The sequence below is a fragment of the Dufourea novaeangliae genome, unplaced genomic scaffold (assembly GCF_001272555.1).
Source record: "Dufourea novaeangliae isolate 0120121106 unplaced genomic scaffold, ASM127255v1 scaffold118, whole genome shotgun sequence".
In the NCBI taxonomy this organism is placed as follows: domain Eukaryota; kingdom Metazoa; phylum Arthropoda; class Insecta; order Hymenoptera; family Halictidae; genus Dufourea; species Dufourea novaeangliae.
Window position 1 is genome coordinate 1,922,953 of NW_015374006.1, and position 22,758 is coordinate 1,945,710.

Consider the following 22,758-nt stretch of genomic DNA (forward strand, 5'->3'; position numbering starts at 1 on the left):
TCGAGGAGGAGAATAGCGAATAAGAAGGTTGCGTTAAGGTTATCGTGAGCGGTGGATAAAATTAGTTATTCCCTCTCGTTAAGGCAGATTTTTGTACGTCGGTGAAGGAGAATTTTCGTTGAAAATCTTCGGACCACCATGAGGAAAAATCGAAACGCGACGGACAATTCCTGAAATGAATTTTGTTATACGAAAAAACGAATTGGAAGTGATTTTGGATTGTTTCACGCGTAACTGTGTTTCCTCGGTTTGTTTCTGACCATCAAGAAGAAAAATCTTCCCTTTTGTGATTTTTTTAAATTATTCCCTGGTCTTAATCAACAATTTTTTGTATACCGTAAATTTTCATTCATACGAAACTTTTGAGGAACTTTTAAGTCGGGAAACCAGTTTTCTTCTTTTGTTGATACGTCTGCACGTACAAATCTACTTTTTATTCAAATGAAAAGCCGGTTTACAATCAAAATACAATAAAGAAGAATAATAATACGTACGAGTGAATCAGAAAGTGAAGGCAATTTGATTGTTCCATGATCAGAAAACCTTGCTCTCCGGTCTTGGGAATTTTTTATTGTAGACTGAAACTTGATCATGAAGCCGATTTCGTGTTGCATAACTTAGTTTCATTCGGCGATAACGTGCAAAACAGTGAAATGTAACAAAAAGTAAGCACCGAACAGATTATTTCCGCCATATTTTCTACGTAATTCCGCAGTGTCTTGAATCTTATTATAACGATCCGCATAGTATCTAATTTTTCAAGAATGTACCTATTTGTATACAAAGACAATTTAACATGCAGAAACGAGATATTGTTATAAACAAATTGCCTTTATTTTTTCATTTACTCCAGTACACGTAAGGTTAGGGTAGAGAGGTGACAGAGAACAAAGCAAAGACACAAAAAAAATAATGAAACTATATTATTGCACGTATATTGAACAGATACGTATATACATATGAAACAAAGATATGTATATATATGTATATAAAACAAAATAATATATATGTATGTATACAGGGTGTTTCGTAATGTTGGTGACGCTCAAAACGAAGGAGGATTAACAAATCGATGGATAATGAGGAAAATATAACGAAATTCCAGATACGATGATTATATATGTACTATCGAGAAAAAAAAACAAAATAAGAAATTGTATTAATATACATGTACATTGTGAGGGATATATACATTGTGTAAATTCTATGTATATGTATATGATGCGTGTGTAATTAATAAAGTGTTGATATATATGGTTGACGATACGCCGCCGCGTCTTTCCCTTCCTTTAGATCGCAATTATAAATTAAAACCTACCCTCTAGTCTCTCCTTTTTTCATCATTCTCTTTTTTGGTAAACGATCGTTCTTATACATAAATACTATTACTTAATTAAGTCTAATAAAAATGGTATTCCCTTGACATGCTACTTCAACATTCTCACCCGTTTTGTTTGGCTTGTTTTTTATTATTCTTGTTACGGTTTTCGAATGTCTTCGACACGAGACATTAGTCCGACTTCTAAAAACGATCTCTTTGGGCAACCACCGAGGACGGAATGATTCAACTTTAAGTATTAAATTGTATATTATTATTTACCTGTATGAAAAATATAGATTTCAAAATATATTCGTTTCTTCGAGCTCTTGGAAGGTTTCAGAAATGGTAATAGAGCGTTACCATTAAGGTGATTTTTATTCTGGCAGAGAAACGTCGGATTACGATATCATCGATAAATCGATATCTGATCGTACGTGACACGATAGCATGAAGTGTCTCTGAAGGAGGCTACACACAGTGATGTTTATCTAGAGGCCTGGCCTCATGAGATCGTCTTACGATCGTCTTACGATCGTCTCTCGAAGTTTCCTTGTAATCTGTAGCGGGATGGTAGGGACTTAGGGATTCTTACAAATCTGGAGTAAGATTTTGTAAAGTAATACTTCTAATAATACGAGTATTACTTTCGTATCATTAGTTATTACTTGAGTATCCCTAGTTATTACTTCAGTATCACTAGTTGTTACTTCGATATCACTAGGTCTTATTTCTGTGTCACATGTTGATACCTTAGTATCGCTAGTTGTTACCGTAGTATTACTAGTTCTTACTTTAGTATCACTAGTCTTAGTTCGGTATCAGTAGTTATCACTAGTTTTTACTTCGTTATCACTACTTATCACTTACTTTTACTTCGTTATCACTAGTCTTACTTGTTATCACTAGTTTTCACTTCGTTACCACTAGGTATCACTAGTTTTTATTTCTTATCACTGGTCTTACTTTGTTGTCACTAGTTGTTTATTAAGCCTATCACTACGACTATCTCATATTTGCCCATAAATGTCCCATAAATTCTCAAATTTTTCCGGCGCTTTTCTGAATCCAAGATGGCGGAAATTGGAACTAATTCCAGAACTTCTTCCAATACTTAAAAGTTTTAGAATTAATTATTTTGTTATTATTTATTATTTATTATTACTTTTTTGGTTAATGAATAACGCATATGTATGGTTTGACTGTATTTTTATTGAAAAATCGTAAGAAAATATACAATTTACAATGGTATTTGTATAAATTTAATAACAATTGCTTTAAATACTATTTATACGTAATACTACTTAATATAAAGGCACCATTTTCGCGTGACCGACACAAGATCAGGTTGCTTGTATCTGTTTTGAATAAAAAGAAACATAAATGATTATTAATCTATACGAGTGATACGCTAGTTTAGATTCAAATATGCGAGAAGGGCCAAGGAATCCCAATACGCAAATATATCGTTACGTTTCCTGCCTCGTGTCGCCTTCACAGGAGCCCACAGCTGCCCGCCACTTGCCCGAGCTGACTCGGTTGCCCATCACTGGTATAGAGGGTGAATCTTTCGCTGCTAGGATCGAGAGGCAAGCCAACTGTTTGGTCATTTAAGAGTCGCTAGCTACTCCTCCCGAGCAGTCTATGTGTGTGGCGGAGACAGATTGTCGGTTTTCGCTCTGTCTCTATCACACACATAGGCTGCTCAGCAGGGGTAAGCTACCGTTGACACCTTTATGGTCACGGCAGGTAAACTACAAAGCAGGTGGCTTGCCTCTCGACCCTAACAACGAGTGATTCACCCTGTATACAGTATTGCTGTCGCTCGATTTTTCGCACTCCGCACCTTTCACCCTTTCTGACTCTTAACGTCCCTTCGAGAACCTTCGCCCGTGCGTTTGCCACGGCTCCTACTATTCCGTTACAGATTACAAGGTGATTTCGAGAGACCCAGCTTCCCCAACGTTAGACGATCTCATGAGGCCAGGCCTCGAGGTAAACCTCACCGTGTATGGCCTGCTTGACGGAAATGCACAAGTTGTCAATGTCGTAAAAGACTTACGCAGACTTGATTAATCAGTACTTATCACTTTAATCGATAATCGAATCTAAAACATAATAGATTTATCGATCACCGATCGAACGATAACTAAGCTTCTGAACACAATGACGATCTCAAAGGTGATCCCTGAATAAGGTTCAACTATAAAACATCTTTCTTAATTCTTGACTTTTTCGGGGACTGCAGAACTATCCTATAAATCCATTCATTTCGTTTTCTATATCGAAATGAGAATTCCGTAACTCCTTATCGAAGCGATTATGAAAATACTTTTAGTTTGAGTATCTGTTAATTAAATTTTTCCTTTACAGTGGCTCATTCGAACAGTAAAAAGAAATGAAAAGGTTCACAAAAAAAACCATGCGTGATGAAAAAATAAACAACAATCTAAATTTTAAATTTCCAATAAAAATTATCAAACCCAGTCTCGATTCGATCAGAAGGCATTATCTGCAAATTTCGGTTACCGTTATATAAAATTTGAACGAAGCTATACGTAGATATTTCCTTCCAGCAGCCCTTCAAAGGTGTCAGACAATCCCATCAAGGGACCTCCTTTTATATGCACTCCAAAAATTTATTCGTTTCAGAATCGATCGTTAATAATTAAACGATCGATTACGTAGTGGTGGGAGGAGGTCCGAAGATGACTTTGCTCCTGGATACAGCTCCCAGGATCGGTTTCAGCAGTATGAAGAAGCCAGCGATGAAAAGGGACGCGAACACGAGGCTCCTTCCGGTTTCGCCGCCTGACCACCATCCGGTATAGGTACCAGTGATGATAGATGCAAGCAATAGTATCGTGACGGCGATACCAGCGAACGCGTGCATGATCTTCAAGAGGACTGGCCTGAACCTAGGGTACAGCCATTTTGGGTTGTTGGTGACGATCCCGAAAGCTGCCGTCAGAACGGCCATTATGATACTGATCAGGCCGAGGATCGAGTGGGGTGTGGCGAAGTGGGCTCTGTTGCCGTTGATTTTATTAGTTACGATGATAATCAGGCCGATCAGAACGAGGAGAAGACCTGCTGTGTGCAGTATCCAGTGCATTGTCACTCGGTTCGATCTGGAGATCTTCGAGCCGATGTACGCCTCCCCGGAAACGCTGAACACTGCCTCTGTTATTAGGAGGCCCACCTGCGAGGAAACGAATGGTTTCATTCTTTGATTGTGGGGTGGGCTCGTGGACTGTAATTAAAAGATCTCCTAAACTAGTGGTTTCTCGGTATAAACAGGTTAATAATTTTTTACAGGGCATAGCGAGCTGTATCGATCAATGCATTAAAACATATATGGTTCCATTTAAAAAAATACAGTTAACCTTTATATGTCCTCTATGCCTCCACCTACAGAAAAATTATTCACATCAAATTATATTCCCCTAGATACCATTCAACTTTTGTTTGAAACATATTCTGGTATCACAAGTAATTTCAGAGATATTCGAGGATATCGATTTAAATGGGACACCCTGTATAATGAATGTGTATAGACCGAAGATGTAAGTCGAGATGAGGTCTTTGTCTGTTACATTTTTCGATTGTAATGTCATGGTTGGACAGAAATTTTGTTAATACGTTAACGATCATTTGACGATATTCTATCCAAGTGGGGGATATATTTTTCAAGCAATAGAAAGTCTTCCTCGGCATTGCAACGCGAATCATTTTTTCTCCAGAAGTGGACGAACGTTTGCCAGTGCAAACACGTTTCATAACACGTGGATGCAATAGATTCTTCTTGTATGCATTCGACGAGTCGTCTGGTTACGTAAATTTTTGTTTCGATACGAAAGCCCTCTGAAATGGAAACCGAGAAACGTACATAATCGCGGAATGTATGAGAATTTCTTCAGTTTCTTAGAGAGAAACCGTACTGCGTGGGTTAATTGTTCGAGTATTTAGGCTACTTTAATGAGTAGGTAATCATGAGTTTGACGAACAATGAAGTCACCGCGTTAGACGTACTTCTGCGAATTCGATCATGAAATATTGAACACGGGATCCGTATGATTCACGAGATCATTATTAAGTATATCTTGAGCGTCTAGTTAAGTTCGACAATGAAAATGATCCTGAGGGTAATAATATTTAATTACCCTTCAATTACATTTTAACCAAGATGTGATTATCAGTGTGACATATTTTTTCTTTATCCTAAACTTATTATTAATGAAAAACCTGTTCACCATGGAAGACAACTTAATTGGTTATTTATACAGGTCCCTTACTATTAGTATACTCTACTATAATTTTTCATTTTACTACTTGTACGGTAATACTTGGATTAATATAAATAATGTTCATACTATAATACTAATTTAGTTTGCAATTGCATTCGTGACAAAAGGATTCCTACGCAAACAGACTGATCGTATAAAATAATCGAATTAATATTTTTCTAATTGATAACGCGATATTAATGGATTAATAATCTACTAGTTGTGTAAATTACTTACCCCGATACTCATGCAAATGGGATGCCATGAGAAGAAGCTGTACTTCGCGAAGGCAAGAACCAAGATGTATATTACTGGGGCTAGTAAAAGAACGTGCGTCAGGCCCGAGAATGCCATCGTGACGTGGCTTGGTGAACCCTTGCCTGATGTAGACTCGGTCATTTTCGTTTGAGCTTTAACTGGATAACTGAAAAGGGAATATTAAATTTAATACTTGTCCTGAAAACACCAAGAATGCATTTTGGTGAATGCTTTACAAAATATTATACAAAAGAAAATTATGAATCTTATGTTTGTTAATATATGTATGATTTATGTCTATATCAGTTTTAAACTTTAATAGTCTTCCCCATAGCGAAAAAGCCTTCGAGTGCAAAAGGTTAATAGATTACGAAAATTTCCATTTAATAATATACGGGAATTATTAAAATTAAAGTAAAATAATTTCGAAATAAACAATAGTTTCGACTTTACAAAGATATACCCTCGTACTCCTCATTTCTTTCATGGAACCGTATGTATATTTTAATTATTCCACACGTGAAATTTAACAAAAATTCTGGAACTACGAATGAAAATTGTAGGAGAAATCGCGCCTAATGCCACGAAGACTCCCGTTCTTCGATTCACAAGTTGGAACAGAGGGAATTCTTTTGACGCAACTGCTCCTACGATCGTTTAAGATGCGCGACGTGTGATTCATTGCTAATTGCGCGGCGGCACGATTCCACGTTTCTTTCAGCATCCACACGACCGAACCTACAGAATCGCCGTCGTCTTTTCGGATTGCACAACCTCGAACTTAATAAACGGAGCCACTGATCAAGGAGAGGCTCATTCAGATCGAACAGCCTTAGAGTTATTTCCGCCTATTTTTATGCGGGATAATTATATTTTAATTGTCCGTGTTATATTTAATTACTTAATATGCAGGGAGTAGTAATTATAGTGTTACGTGTAACTTTCAGTCGTCGACTCGTTATAGCTGTGGTAAGTGTAACAAAGACATTTATTTCAAAGATATTTTATTATTAATTGTGAATTTTTTTTACTGTACTTCATTGGACCATGAATTGACTTCTATTTAACATTTTCCACTTCACACACAGGAATGTTTACGTGTGACTGAACGCACGTTTACGAGGCACAAATACTACGTTACTTGGTAATAAAAGATTTTTTCCTCTTAATCATTAGTCATCGCTGGACTCCGGATGTTTATGCAAATTTACACTTTTATAGACTGGTTTACAGTAGCTGAGATGAAGCAGAGGTACGTCTTTTTTTATTAAGAGACTTCTTTTTTCACAAAATTTCATTGCGTTTGCATAAATTGCTGAAATAAAGTTTGAATAATTGCTGAACAAAATATTGATATCTTTCTTTCTACCTTTTTTACTTCTTACTCGCTAAATAGAAGTCATTGAACACTTGTTTATGTACTTACAATTTAAGAAAAAGCACAGTAAGTTAACACGTTACACTCTGTGGCCAATAGAATATTAAACGCCTTTACTACGAATATTATCACCTTACCCGAAACCTTGCTGTACTAAGATTAATACTTAATTGAATCGAACGACACTTATCGCGCTCCCTGAAGTATCGTAATTGACAGTGGTGATTATTAAACCAACGGTGCACTATATTATCGCCGCTTAAGTGTACAGATATAATCGACACATTTATGTTGCAACCACTGACCCACTGTTGTACGCATTATCTGGTCTAGTTAACGTTATCTCGTTCATTGGTCTATGGAGCCCCCCCCCCCCTAAAGATCTTTTCTATCCGTGTCGCGGAGTATGACGGCGTAATTGTTCCAAACAGCAGCAGGTTCAAGTGTTAACGACTGCAAATTCCAGGCGGGCAGTTTCCTTAAATTGAATGAACGGGGACGGTTGACGATGGGCGGGGAAGGTTTCGGATGACTGGCACTTGTGAGGACGTTCATTAGAAAGCAGAATGCAACTTCCTCGATTTCCCACGTTCCATTTAAATTTGAAAATGCTTCGCGATAGAAATCGGGAATATCGTTGGTCGAGAAATGTCACCTAGACGATTCGATTAGTATTTATTACGAGACACACCGAGGACACTTATTTACTGGGCTTGCGATAGATTGAAGGGGAGATGTGTGTCAAATTTCGAAATCTGAAAGTCAACATCTTGAAGAAATGAAAGATAAACTGTGGATGCTTATGGGAATGCAGGTTTTTATAGGTTTTATAGAAATTCGGATACAATTATACTTTGGTCAGTCTATTAAAATCTTTCTGCTCCTATGATCCCATTTGGAATCATTAACTTATTATCAAAACTAAGAAAAATTAATCACGGAAGAAGGATTCTATCGGTCTTCAAATGGCACAAAAATTCTTATGTAGAAATGTAGTCTAATAGAATTACATATAATTTGTAATTTAATTCTAATTTCTTTATTTCCCAGTTAAAAATGATTTATTATTTATTATTATTGCGAGTAACAAGGATCTCGTAATTCTTAATAAATAATTTTACGTCAGAATTATTTCTGAAATTATTTTCATCACCGATGTCTGCTGAATATACCAAATCATGGAACTCTGAAGCAAAGATATTAAAAAATCTATAAAATTGCGATCTTGGCAGTGGAAACACCAGTGACGTTGATGACTAATCAGGAAAACAGTTGGGGAAGTACCAGGAAGACAGAAACTTAATGTACGCCAGATAAGAAATTTAAAAACGAAAAGAAATTAATAATTCCGATTAGAGATTAATTATTGCAATTCATGCGATATCAGAATATCCAGAATGTATTTCAACCGTGAAGTCGATAGTTAAATGAAGCAGAAACGCAGTTGATAATACGTGGTTATCAGTACCAGCTAAACATACAAGAACTTTGTTTTTTATGTGCATCGGTAAGCTTTCTTTCCGATGAAAAACACAGAGATGCTTAATACTGAGAAAACAGTATTAAATACACAATATATACATGCAGTCGACAGAATTTCTATAGCGATCCTTGATGAACATTACAAGGATTCGAGGTGACATATGAAATGTAAACATGAGGTAATGTTTAAAAACATTGTTACGTTACGACCACCGCGGGCATGGCTGAATATAAAACTGAGAATAAGATTGTGGGACATACGATGGTTTCGTTGGAAGATAAACATCGAATAGAAACGAATTCGGGCGAATGACTCGCATGTGCGCAGATATGAAAAAGAAACAATACCTGTTTATCTTACCTGGTTGCAACAGGCTGTGAGAAAAACGTTGTCTTTGAGAACCACAGAATAATTTGTGGGATTTCAACAAAATCGAAATTGCTTAACCAAATACAAAACTGAAAATCATAAACCAACGATAAAAATCATTGAATTACTTTCGATTTGGACGATCATTGTTGGTCGTAATATAACAATGAGGAACAAAAAAGAATTATTTTCATATTGTCAGGGATTTAATTAGCCTTTCCCTGAATTAGCTGCGATTTTCAAAATAATCGAAACTGTTGAAATTTAATAATTGTGTCGATTCCCAACCTCTCCTCAAAAGCCTCTTGTGAAATTTGTGAAATAAAATAACCGATTTTATATTTACTCTATAATTATCCTGTCCTTTCTTACAGCATTTAATAAACAAAATTAATTCAGTATCATAGAAATTGCTAAATATTTAAGACATAAGTACATTTCAAAATCTACAGCCAATCAAGAAAGAATATGGCATATTCAGGATCAGGAGCACAAAATTACTCAAAATCACCTGTTAAATCCCTGGCAACAGATTGTTCCACTCTGTAATTTATGATTGATTTGCAGAAAAGAAACCACAACGATGGCGTTTGGCAAATTGGCGGGAAACGATCTTCGCCTTGGATCCTCGATAAATTATCCTGGCAGCGCGGGGGCCAGCGTGATGCGATTACACTTATCATAATATAATCACGCCTGCAGCGTAACGATTCGATTCCGTGACCCGACGCGCGGCATACTTTCAGATGCGATCCGCTTTCACGGTCCGAAGGGAAAACATGGCTGCTGTTAACCGCGCGAAATCTCGCTGTTCAGACGGTTTGCGTGCGCGCGATCACGGTTATGAAGAAAAAAAAAAAAATAAAACGGAGCACGTTCACGGTTTCATGGAAACGAGATAAAAGTATCGTCCTCTGAAAATCATGGTTCGATCCTCCCCTGGTTACATAAATGTCGATGTAAAAATAGTCGGGGAGTCTTGAATCCCCTTGAGAAAACAATCTCACGGGTCATCGACTTCCGTTCGCCGGTCCCATTATCTACAATCTACTGGACAATTTTCAGAAGGATTTTCTGAGTGAATTAGAAGAAAGTAAATTTTCAGGATGAAGAGTATTGGAAGAAGAAAAATGAAAATATGGAATTGTTATTGAAACAAATGGGATTTATGAGTTGTACAGATTTTTGATTTTTGTATTTAGTTTCGATTATGTGAGCCGTTCAGAGGCCAGAGTGGCTGACTCCACTTTCTTGATTTTCTCGAAATTTAGTGCTGAAACAATTGATTGGTGCTTAACTTTGTGTATTTAACATAAACTCTGATAATTTTCGTGGATTTAAACACCTTGGCAAATAAACGACTCAGGTGTAATGTATATATTTTGATGTTTCAAGCGATGTTTGGGTGGATTAGGTTGAGGAGATTAAATTCATTATAACAACTGTGCAGAGATCGACAGAGGAATAACACTCTGGAGGAATTCTTGAATTTTTTTACTACATTTCTATTATTTGCTTAGGCTGTACAATTGATCATACAGATTTATGGTAAATTTCAGTATACATAATAATTTAAAATGTATCTTCACAATGTATTGTTTCACAATAAACTGAGTAGGCTGATGACAAACAACAGCGGTTGTCATTCAAATACAATGAATATTCCAAATAACATTGTAGACGACATTACCAACAATTCTACCGAACGAAATACTGAATTATATTCAATTCACCGACAATTCAATACACCATATCCGATCAACGATATGTACTGAAAAGGCTTCGAACACTCATCGAAGATTCACCGAACATCATGATCTAATTATCCACACGAACTCGCCAAAGAACAGACAACCAAAGAAATAAAACAAATTCAAATTCCCCAGCGTTATTCCAGTAAACAATCTATAAAATCTTCACAAAAGAGTTTGATCTAAAGAAAATTCAGATTCCTCCAATGTTCTTCCAGCAAACATTCCCAACAAGAATTTCACTCGATCGATTGCTCCATCTAGAGAATCGTAGTTCTTAGGAAGAAGATCGACGAACTCACCTCGAATGGTTTGCGATCGGTCGTTCCTCCCAGAGAGATGACACAACCGTGAAGAAACGATTTTTCCTGATTTTCCGAAAGCAGACACGTCGTGCGTTTTCGTGATCACGCGCGCGCGACACAATAGAGAAAGAGCACGGAACGAGGCCTGCGGCTCGACTGATCCACACGGCGAACCGCGCTCCTCGCAATGATCTATCGTCGCTGCGTTGCCGATATGTATGTACCTACTTCTTACAAACGTCGTTGCTGGAAAATCGTCGAGTAAACGCGGCCTTGGGCTGCGCGTGGCTGATCACCGCGATTTTCTACGGTCTGTATAAAACGCTGATCTCTATACAGGGTGTTAATTTTAACTCGAGCATCGAAATTATTTCCGGTACTATTTAACATCAGAACTACCAACGATAAACGCATATTTTATTCGATCATATAAATTAATTAATTTCTTTAATGTCGTATCGTAATAAAAGTTACAAAAGATCTGAGAAAATGTATTGCTATAACATTTTAATCATCGTTGTAAGAGTGTATTGGCAAGCCATTTTGATTTGCTTGGTAGTTCTAGTGTTAAAATAAGAAAAAATGACTAACTAGGATGTAGATGGTTTTAAGGTGTGCATGTGATGGTGATAAAATGGTTTTTACTTTTTATTACGCTTATTTAATTCTGCATTCTTCAAATTGAAGCTGATTTCTTCGCCTTGAAGGTCATTTCAAGGTCACGGTCTGTAGGTCGTTGAACTTATCTTGACGCCGACTACCACATCGCGTTATAAAAAATACATGTTAATATGCAAAAGATACGATGACCTTGAAAAAACAGTTAAAATGACCCTCACAAGATTTTTTTTATCACCATCAGATGCACGTCTTAAAAACTGGGTACATCCTATTTAGTCATTTTTTCTTACTTTCAATAGTAGTTGAAATAATTTAGGGGCTCCAGTTAAAATTAACACCTTGTATATTTGTTTGTTACACAAGTGATACCACGTGGATCCTACAAACTCTACTCTCGAGTCCTTTCGAACTTATTTTCCCCCAAAGATACTTTCTTCTCTCGTTTCACCTTCGAGCATCGGTTTCGAATTTCAGTTATACACGGAAAACCGTTAACAAGACGTATGAATTATTCGTTCACGCTTTGATTAATCAAATTATCAACATTTACATTTCGAGTCGATCAATATGGTGGAACAGGTGACAATTAATAACTCATGAATTTCCAGCGAGTACCCACCTGTTATGCAAATTGTTATTATGCAATTGTAACGACAGATTTATAGTGATTCCATTGCCACGAGAGGAAGAACGTTGCCGATACAACAATATTCGATTGTTCGGTCAAGACTGGAATTTGCCGGTGTAATTTAACCCACGCCGCCATGTTTGAAGCCGACGGTCGAGTTTTCAGTAAAATCAGCTCCTATAACAAATTTCTTCCTAATTCACAGAGACAGCATTTTCATCAATGTTTATCAAAAAACTGCAGTTTCTATGCTATTTTTCGTTACTTAAAATTTTCTATTTTCCATTCCTTACATTGTGATTCTATAACTTCGAAGTAGTGAATTACTAACTTTGGAAGTAAAAACAGGAAAGAGAGACACATTGTTCGTTTAATTCTTCTTTTCTAACTCATTAATGACCGAGACAATTATTCCCGTTTCACTAAAATTGCATTTGTATGCTTAGAAATTCCAGATCAATCACCTTCCCAAGTGATCCCATCGAAAGAATCTTCAGTTCAAATGGTAAGTTTCCGTTAATTCATTAAAACATCTTAAAAATTAAAAAAAAAAACAAATTGTAAATTAACCAGAGGATTAATAGAAAAAAGCATTAAATTCACCGTCTGTTTTTTCAGTCTACCTCGAGCCCAATATTCGGGAGACTCTATGAATGGCAAGTCGGCTTGTTTCGGTGGATTTAAGCGATGCATTAATAACACGGGAGCGGTTTATGGCGGTACTGAAGCACTCGTGGCTGCTGATTACATGACCACGTGGCCGTCTGATTACGCGCGATCGTCAGCAAGAGTGTCGTGTTTTTTTTGCTCTCGTTTCTCCGCCCACGTAACGAAGGTCTTTTTTCGGTGAATCGAACGATCCCTCGACGGAGAGCCAGCACGATAAAAAGAACGGCTCTGATGTTTCGGGCGCCTCTGCATTGAGAAACGTGTCTTCCTTCGTGGAATTCGGAACGACCACTGATTTCCCATCGGATACGATGCTTTTCGCTGTTGCGTTTGTTGACGGTTCTGTGCTCGTTCGCGAAGAGGACCACGAAATCCTGTGATAGAAGCGACGACAGGGAAAAACGAAACGTATGTTTCTTCGTTTTTTCTTTTTCTGACTGTCATCGACTCGATGTATGAACATTCTTTCATAAATACCACGGGAGTTTGTTTTGCTATTCCCTTTCTTTAACCTGTTGAGGGATATTAGCACCAGACCTGGGAAAATTTTATTCGATATGGAAATAAGAAATAATTTATTCTGGAACTTTATTTTCAGTACTGTTATTTGAAAATAAAAATATTGTCGATTCATTTGAAATAATATGGAACCAAGAGGTTTTATTTTAGGATATCTTTAGAGCAATTTGGTTTAAGCAGCTCTTCAAAAAGTTCATCCGTGAGAGATTTTTGCTTGGGTCCAACTAATATCGTCGCGAATGAAAATAATCGTTCCACTGGTGTGGAAGATGGAAAAGGGGTGTTACTAATTAGAAAAATCTCAATAAACCAAACTCGGACCTAGTCATCTGATATAATTTCAAAGAACAATTTTACAATTATTTCTAAGATTTACTATTCCATCAAACATAAACTCTGGTTCTATACTTTTTTCCGCTAGAGTATCTATACATGTACTAATTTTCTAAATCTGTTACCTTGGCTATTAATACTATAACCACAGATGCCTTATTAACCCTTTACTATCCACCTTTATCTCGACTTATATTGTATCGCAAAAGGGTTAATATAGTATTCCAACACTGGTTAAAGAACAGAAAAAGATCAGCCATTAACGCTTAAAATTCCGATATCTGCAGTTCGATAAATTATACTATAATACATTCCTATTATTTCCGCATTCGAACGTTCATTCCCGACGAATTACTTCATCCATCGTGGTGCACGAAGCAAAGATAATAAGATGATAATGGTGTGTGTTTGTGTCGGTTGGTATACGTTGTCGAACACAGGCTGTAAAATTAATCGTTCTCCGCGAGAACAATGCTGTTACACGGTAAATTGCAGCTCGTCTGATAACACAATATTTCTTCATTGATCGATAGTCACGTTAGTTGTAATTCTAACGAGCGATCGTCTTCGTTGATCGCACAGGCCATTTGTTCGAGCGGAAGTGTGCATGGACAGTTCATACAGTATGCACGCGAGCGCATAAATCGGCCTCGACGTACGTCGGAATGTACTCCGATTGCTTATTCGAGGCGTGGATGCCAACTATACCCTGATTATGCAAATATTCGGCGGTAATAACATTAACAATGCCGGCAACTTCATGCATGCGTGAATCCTTATCGTGTCTCTATTTAAAAACCACGGGACAGTGTTCCGGAGACCGAGTTTAGAAGCTTAATTCGGGTGTAAAAATGGGAATTTCGGAACCAATCTTGGTAAGTATATATTTAATATTCATATTTATTAAAAACATACAAAATTAATAAGTAATGCTTTTTAATAATAATTGTTTTATAAACAAAATAACAAAATTTTTCTTTACGGAGTTATTATTGTCAATTTATAAGTTCACTTAAGAAAATTATTATTAAAATATATTACTTAATAATTTTATATTTTTTGAATAAATGTGAACATCAAATACATGCTTACCAAGTTTGGTTTTGAAATTCCCATTTTTACACCCAAATTAAATAACGTTCTGAACTCCTAAATAAGCCTTCTGTACCACTGTCCGCCGCCATTCATAAGCGCAAATGTAGCGAAAAAACCTAATCCAGTACCTTATAAGATGTGCTCCTTGATGCCACTTAAGTTCCACGCTTCAACAATTTGATACAGTGTACCGTTAAGTCATTATTCGAGATGATCAAGTTAGCTGAGACACCCTTATATATTTTCTAGCTTCGAAGATGAGAAATCGATATCAGTCGATATACACTCGATTAATTATTATCGTTCAAGTTACGTATTATCCAATTAAAAGCAAGGAGCATCTCGTAAGCTGTAAATATATCTGTGTACATCAATTGAAATATTAAACTTTCTTTTAAATAAGACAGTAAAGGGATTTATTGTCTCCGATAAATTAGTGGAAATCTCCGTATAAAGAATACGAGTGTTTACCAAGCGATGTTTCCTTTCCCTTTCTTCCAGTATTCTTCTGTAAATATATCGTCGGGTAAAGACTTCGCCGACCTTTCTCCGATCCTTTTTATCTACACGGTATCTTGTTTGCGATACCGTACGGCAAAAACCGTGTGATATATTGGGGGATTTATTTCTCCCGACGTTGCGACCATGCAACCGATTTCTGCACGACCAGAGAGGACAAATAAGCTAACAGATGTCTGTGAGTCACAAGACGTTGTCGATTCGCGAGCGAACTCTACCACAGATATTTTTGCAATGACGCAGTTTTATCCACTAGTTGGACATTCTTCAATTGGTCGTAACTACGGTGTCAACAGGAGATTGTCATCGCGTGCTCACGAGTGATACGCAATAGCCCAATTCGCGCTTTTGGATAACGATCATCTTCCATTGTTACAAAGTTGAAACAGATTTTGAATAAACTCCAGAAACGTTACAATAACAGACTTTACGAAGGTGAATTTGCATAAATTTCCACGGTATAATTATTAGGGATACCAGAAAGTAATATCGTCCTTTGTGACAAATATCCTTTTAACTTTCTAAACATTCTAACTCATTTTGTGTCTAATTGTAGGTTTTTATACAATAACATAACCTAGGCAAAGGCTTATGGAAAACAATAACTACTTGAGAGATTAATGCCTTTATATATATTTCAAAATTTGCAATAAACTTTATTAAAAAAAAAAAACGAAATTACCTTCCGATACCTCTAACATTTATTAGAAACTTTTGACCTGGAGAAACTTCTCGAAAACTCGGGTCAAAATGAACCCAGTCATCGTCGTTAACTTATCATCCGAGAGTTAAGGAAAATATTCAGGATTTTCCTGACACCAATTCTCCCTGCCATAAACATTCACATCACGATCAGTGAACCCGTTTTGTTTGTTATGTATCCATTGGAACTACCATTCTACCGGCACGTGGCCTCAGCTGACGGCCGGTTTGTGTTGACCGCGAGTCGTCATGACAACTGGAACGATCGCCACGCGACAAGGACGACAACTCACGTCGGTGTTTCGTGGGCGACACCGTGTGTAATGCACCCAGTGTATTTACGACACCAACAGACTGAATTACTCGTTCTGAGACGGAAAAAAAGAAGAAATGGTGGTGGTGGATAAGCGTGGATCACTGATCGTGTCCACGGCGGGCCACTTCTTCGGCGTACCGCTCGAGGACGAAGAGATCGTCGCTGAGGATGAATCGATGCTCGACAATTTCTTGGACCGTGCCACGTGCAGAACCTTGTGCGCACAGCCGGCTAACACCGAGAACAATGCAGGACGATTGAAATTGAGCAACGATCTACCTGTTGGGAGAAACACCTTGGTCTTCTTCAAGGTAACCGGAGGATCCAAGATGGCGGTTGATTGGGTTAGGTTGCGAATTATAATTGAACGCGATTAACAGGTTTACTGTGTACGTTCTTTGACTAATTTGGCACCCGGTAACGAGTCAATAGAAATTTCTTTTCTTTCTGCTGGGATTTATTTTTCAATTGGTTAATAACAAGATTTTTTTTTTAAAAAGCTTCGTTGTGGTTTGTGCATTTGCAGCGATGATTGAATGAGATTTACCGAGTAGTTAATTTGTTGTAGAAAATTTGTTTCATTATTAGAAGTTGCACGAGATGAACAATGAAATAAATTGTTCGTTAATCACTGTTGATGTTTTCATGCCTGGGGTAAATTTTATATTTGTTGTCGTTTGTAAATGTATAAGGTTTCTCGGTCCAGTAAATAACATACAATTTACAATTGTTTGGATTGGATAATGTTAAATATGTAGCAGACTGATCGTTGATAATAATATGCATGCAATTACACCAAAATGTAATCTAGCAGCCGGTAATCGACAATATTCATGAATAATTTCAACGAAATTTACATGCTTACAGTATACACGAGGGTACAAAATACTATAATAAGGAAAATGTTAATAACGTTCTCCATATTATTTACCGTTACTCTGAAATTAATTAAAAGTTTAATAACAATATTCATCGATACAGCTGGTCGAATCTCCAGTCACAGAGAAGAATTTTCACGATCTCGTCCACGTGACGTCCACCGGTAGCGGTGAACGATCGACGTTGATCGAGGCTCTGCGTCAAGTATGGGCGCCGACCCTACGATCCTCCGGTCTGAATACGACGTGTTTGAAAAAACTGGAGGAGAATCTGCTCGGTTCATCGACCACGACATCCGTCCTCGAGGAGGAGGATCATTGGAGGAAGAAATGGGAGGAGGCGAAACGTTCGCACGACAAAACGATCTACGGCGAGGCTGTAAAATCCTTGAAAAGCATCAGGGCCGAGCTGGAGAGCGCGGCGGTGGCCAGGTGCTGTGAAAATCGAATAAAACCCATGCATAAACTTCCGTTGCGCTCCTTTAGTTGATTCGTGAAACTTTCCGACGATACATTTCAGCTTTCCTTGAAATTATTGCACCGTTTCTTAAATGGTACTAGTCTGCTTTAACGCTCGGCAAGTTGACGATCGGATCGTTTTATTTAGACTGCTGAATAAATTCTGTCTATCGATCTTTTATTCGATGAAAAGCAACCAATTTAGTTCGTTTGGAAAACTGTTCGTGAAAACATTGTTTAATAAATTCTACCCTAAATTGAAGGGATGGTTTGGTTGGTGTGGAGGACGCTGTGGAGGCAGTTTCCGGTTACGTCGACGATCTATGGAAACTGGGTGATCTAGTGTACTCTGAGGATCGTATGAAGTCGTTTTTGGACATCATCGGTGATGAAGTAGTGTGCCTAGTCCGAAATCTCATAGACGAGGTAACGGTAACATTAATATCGTTAACCCTTTCGCTGCTAGTGGCGCTTATAGACGTCAACAGACGTTAGTGATGTCTTTTCAATCGTAAACCGTTGAAAAAAAGTTTTGTTGTTCGTAGCGTCGATCACGGTTAGACATATCTTCGCTCGAGTTCCTAACTGTTCTAAATCCACTTTTAAAAAAAATTTAGTTAATCAATCTACTTGTGTCTATAGGTCCAAAGAATAAAAATTTACCACAATTTAAAGCAAATTCAACCTAGGTAACGATAAATATTTATTTAAGTCCTGACTCCGAAACTTATTAGTTTTTTATATTGTTGTACATCGAAATTCTAAGGATAATTAAAAATTTATGTTAATGAGATAAAATTTCATTAAACATTGTAATAAATCCCTGTATGCTTATTTCACTACTTTCCAGCTTCTATAATATTAAACATCGCAAACTTGAAACTCAGTTTTCTCAGTATAGAAACTAGTGGAGATAGAACAATTAAGAATTACAGCGACGACATGCTGTCTCTTACGAACTGTTTACATTCGAATTTTCTGCAGCGCAGGGGTTACAGTATACAATACTATTTTCAGAAATGAAATTTGTACCTCTGTAAAAATAGGTTCGTTCTTCCGACGATCGAGTGAAGGTGGAAGCGATCTCGGCTGGCGCGAGTATCTGCGAAAAATGGACCAACATGGCGGAGAGGTTCACCACGCTCTTCTGGCCCCATCATTCCCTTCATCCGTGGAAGGGGTCGACTTATGTACCCCAGAGATGTTCCAGAATCGGTATACGACTCAGGTACTAGCGCTTCTTCTTCCTTTTCCTGATTTCAAACGAAAGACAAAAGCGATCTTGGTGATCTTTAGGCAGATCGCAGAGCTACGTGCCCAGTATCGGCAACTGACCAGACTGCTGACACCGAACGAGAGATCGGGACTCGGCACGGACACATTGATGCAATGCTTCGATGATCTTAGAGGTATCCTTCCTTCATCGATCGTGTTAGATAGAGTCTTTTTACCATTGATAGCGCTCGAAGATGTCGAGAACGGTTTAACCACAGTAACAGTATGGAAAACAGTTTTCTATAAATAAACCGCGGGTATTTGTGTATTCGAAGCACTTCCTATCTGTAGAACAGGCTACAATATTAAGTTTACCTAACGTTTTGCAGAGTCACTTTGTGATTTTAATTCACCGTTTTGCTAATTTTTACAATTTGTGTGTTATTACAAGAATTATGGACTATATGGTTTCGTGGTGTTTATAAGTGCAAAAGGTAGTGAAACAGAAAAGTTTAGGGAAAAAATAGTAAAGTTTATGAGGAATTTTAAGTCCATCAATCCCTTCGTTTACGAAGAATTTTATTGTAAGATCTCGATTTTTGCTAAATAATCTAGGAAGATAATTTGTTCTATTAACTTATCAAAAAATAATCTTCTATAAAATATCTATCTATATCTATCTATATTTGTCTGTATCAATCTATATCTACAAGTATATAATCAATGACACTAATAATGTTTCAAACTATCCTTAACTATTCCCATCAGTCGTCTTCGACGACGACGAGAAGAGCACCGATTGGAATCGTCTCAGAAGAAAGATCGAAGAAGGCTTGATACCAGCCGAAGAACGGGTCGCTCAAAAATTAAAGTCCCAAATCGCCGACGCCACCACGGCCAATTCCCTGCTCGCTGAATTCCGACGTTACTTCGAGTTAATGAAGAGAGACGGATTGAAAAGGGCTCTTCGCGGAGAACGCGAAACGTTGCTTTCCGCCTATAAAGACCTTATTGGTAATTCTAACACTCATCCAACTATACAATTGGACCATTCTATAAAAAATTAGTCAATAAAGTTTCCACTTAACATTTGTAGCTTGCGACTACAAGAATTATTCTATGAAGAAACGTAGTCGAAATTTACTATTTAAACATTGAAACTTCATTTTAAAAAAAAATTCTTTGATAAAAAGAGCCACATCTTAACATGAGAAGATCACGAGATGTAACGCTGACTATTTTGCGACCCTTTGCATCATGACAGAGCTTGAAATGCTGAAGTTAAGCTTCAGTATTATAAGTAATTATAACAATTCTGTAATAACTTCAGTTTTTCAAACTCTATCATTGTGCTGAATTCCACCTTCCCTTTAACTGAACCCACGTGTCGTCGATCGTGCGATCGTTCGAGTCACAAGCATTCTATAATAAATATTCAAGCATTGTTTAACGCGTGGAAACTAATTGCAGAGTCTTTAAAATTAACGTTTCACTTTCATACATCGATTCGTTGTTAATAATTCAAATTATAGACAATTGCGTGGCCGGGCCAGATACAGTGACGCTTTTGGACATTCCGAGAATACTTCAAGAGGTTCAAGCGGCCAGATCGGCGGAGATGAGGCTGGAAAGTTTAAATAAATTAGGAAAAGAGCTGCTGGCCGATCTTCCCGGTTACGAGGAAATCTCCTCGAAAGTGATCGCCGCCCTGAAAGACGTCGAGAGGAAGCGACAGAGCTTCCTCGAAGCTTGGGTAAACTTTTGATCTTCACTTACATGCTCCGGCAACTCTGACAATGGCTAGAAAGAACTCTGGTCTAACTTGGTCCATTTAAATTTCTGCGATCGCTTTTAAAGTTTGGTCGGTCTTGAACGTGTAGACATTCTTACATTCAATAGAACCTTCAAAGAAAATACGAAAGAGGGATTCTATCAAGAAAGAATTTAACAATTATTTAACGCCTATTTAACGCCTTTTTGATCCTATATTCTTTAAGAAGCACTTGCAGTAATTCTACAGTTTCAAGAATGAAAGGTTTTACATTTTCCAGTAACAATTGGCACTTGAATATCTCCGTTTGTTTTGAAGATGTAAAAAAACTTTATGAACAAAAGTTGTTCAGCACAGAGAAACCTATAATATGGGAATAATAATTTGAAGCCAGAGGAGTTTCGAAGTAGCGATATGATATCTTAAAGGTGCGTATCCATTTGTTGCGTATCATCGTATCGTATCGTATTTTCATACGCCACAATGCAACGTTTGCCCGCCCCCAATGACATACAACGGTGATACAAGGATACGTAACAAGTGGATACGCACCTTTACAATCACCTCGTACGACCATCATCGTTAAAAATTCTCGTCCACTCATTTATCAATAATACTTTCCGAATATCTATGGCTCAGACTGCGAATATTTCGCGTTCTTAACAGACAGAAGAAACGAAGAATGCTGTCGCAAAGAAGGAACTCTCTTTAGGCACCGATTCCGCTGTTGTGGAATTAACAGGCACCAGCATGATGCGTGTTACATACGATCCAAGGCTAATGACCCTGATCAGAGAAGCCAGAGCGCTTTCTGGCCAAGGTGTCGAACTGCCGCGTGAAGTAAAGGATCTAGTGGAAAGAGCTGGTAGCTTGGCAGGACGTGCCAGAGCGCTTCAGCAGGTCGCGACATTTCACAACACTATCGGCGATCGCATGGTACCATCCCAGAGGCCACTGATGCTCACCACAGCCCTAGAATTGGCTCGAGCTGTTCAAGAACAGTCCGGTGTCGTTTGGTCCGATCCTTTGGCCGTTGACGCTTATACGGCCAGATTGAAAGAATTGGTAATGAAAGGGGATGTTCGCGAAGTGATACACGTTGATTTATTTATAACTTTGCTGAATTTTTTTTGTGGGACTAATCTAAGAATTATGTTGTTCTTGGTTAGCGGTACAGCGATGTTTCGATGAGCGCAAAGTACTCGTAATTAAATATTAGTATAAATTTTACTTTACTTTAGACCTGATAGAACCTTCGATAAAGGAAACAAATCATTGGCATAATTTCAGTTCAGTAAATTAACTTATACAAATCTGAATTTCTTATTGGTTACGTCAAACTGATCGACTCCATTTTGAATAAGCTTCTCGATTCTAGTATTTTTTTGAATATACGTACTAAATTTTATGTATACTTTATTTTTTATAATATTAAACCCACATCGCGAATGATTCCACTGTGCATCGATTTTGTCTCTTGCGAATCACGCGACACAATATTACATCGAGAAATTTTACCGATTTATTTGACAATACGGGAACAGGTGAGAAAATTCGCGCAACAGAACTCGGATCTGGCCGGGAAACACTGTTCGTTGCGGGACTTGGTGTCGAATTTACTGAAAGGAGACACTCTGAATTTAATCGGGAATCAGAATGCTTGGAAGGACGCGTTGATGAGCATGAGGACGATTGTCGATAACGTGGAGGCCGAATATGGGAACACGAAGGCGTGGAAGCTTCATTGGGACAGGCAGTTGCTAAAAGCATTGGGTGTCGCTTATAGGTAAATCCAAATATGAATATGTTGTTTGGCGTTTCGGTGAAAATTAGTAGTTAACAAATTGGTCATATCGTAACGGAATAATGTAGTGTACACACACCC

At 37.6% G+C, this 22,758-nt stretch overlaps 2 protein-coding genes across 2 annotated transcripts in view; one reads left to right on the top strand and one right to left on the bottom strand.

Annotated features, from left to right (window-relative positions):
* Positions 1-3,634: 3,634 nt before the first annotated feature.
* On the bottom strand, positions 3,635-11,292 carry LOC107188266 (cytochrome b561 domain-containing protein 2-like). The gene is made up of 3 exons (XM_015576534.1): positions 11,146-11,292; positions 5,842-6,028; positions 3,635-4,520 (listed from the first exon to the last, which is right to left on the bottom strand). Exons 2-3 carry the CDS (start codon positions 6,001-6,003, stop codon positions 3,999-4,001), a joined length of 684 nt encoding a protein of 227 aa, XP_015432020.1. The 5' UTR covers positions 6,004-6,028; positions 11,146-11,292; the 3' UTR covers positions 3,635-3,998.
* Positions 11,293-16,624: 5,332 nt separating this feature from the next.
* The window catches only part of LOC107188216 (cytoplasmic dynein 2 heavy chain 1), a 34,166-nt gene continuing 28,032 nt past the window's right edge, over positions 16,625-22,758 (top strand). The window contains exons 1-9 of the mRNA XM_015576472.1: positions 16,625-16,861; positions 17,532-17,860; positions 18,151-18,313; positions 18,934-19,115; positions 19,184-19,296; positions 19,871-20,116; positions 20,635-20,855; positions 21,540-21,938; positions 22,418-22,659. Coding sequence (XP_015431958.1) covers positions 16,625-16,861; positions 17,532-17,860; positions 18,151-18,313; positions 18,934-19,115; positions 19,184-19,296; positions 19,871-20,116; positions 20,635-20,855; positions 21,540-21,938; positions 22,418-22,659 — 2,132 coding nt within the window. The remainder of the gene's footprint in view (positions 16,862-17,531; positions 17,861-18,150; positions 18,314-18,933; positions 19,116-19,183; positions 19,297-19,870; positions 20,117-20,634; positions 20,856-21,539; positions 21,939-22,417; positions 22,660-22,758) is intronic.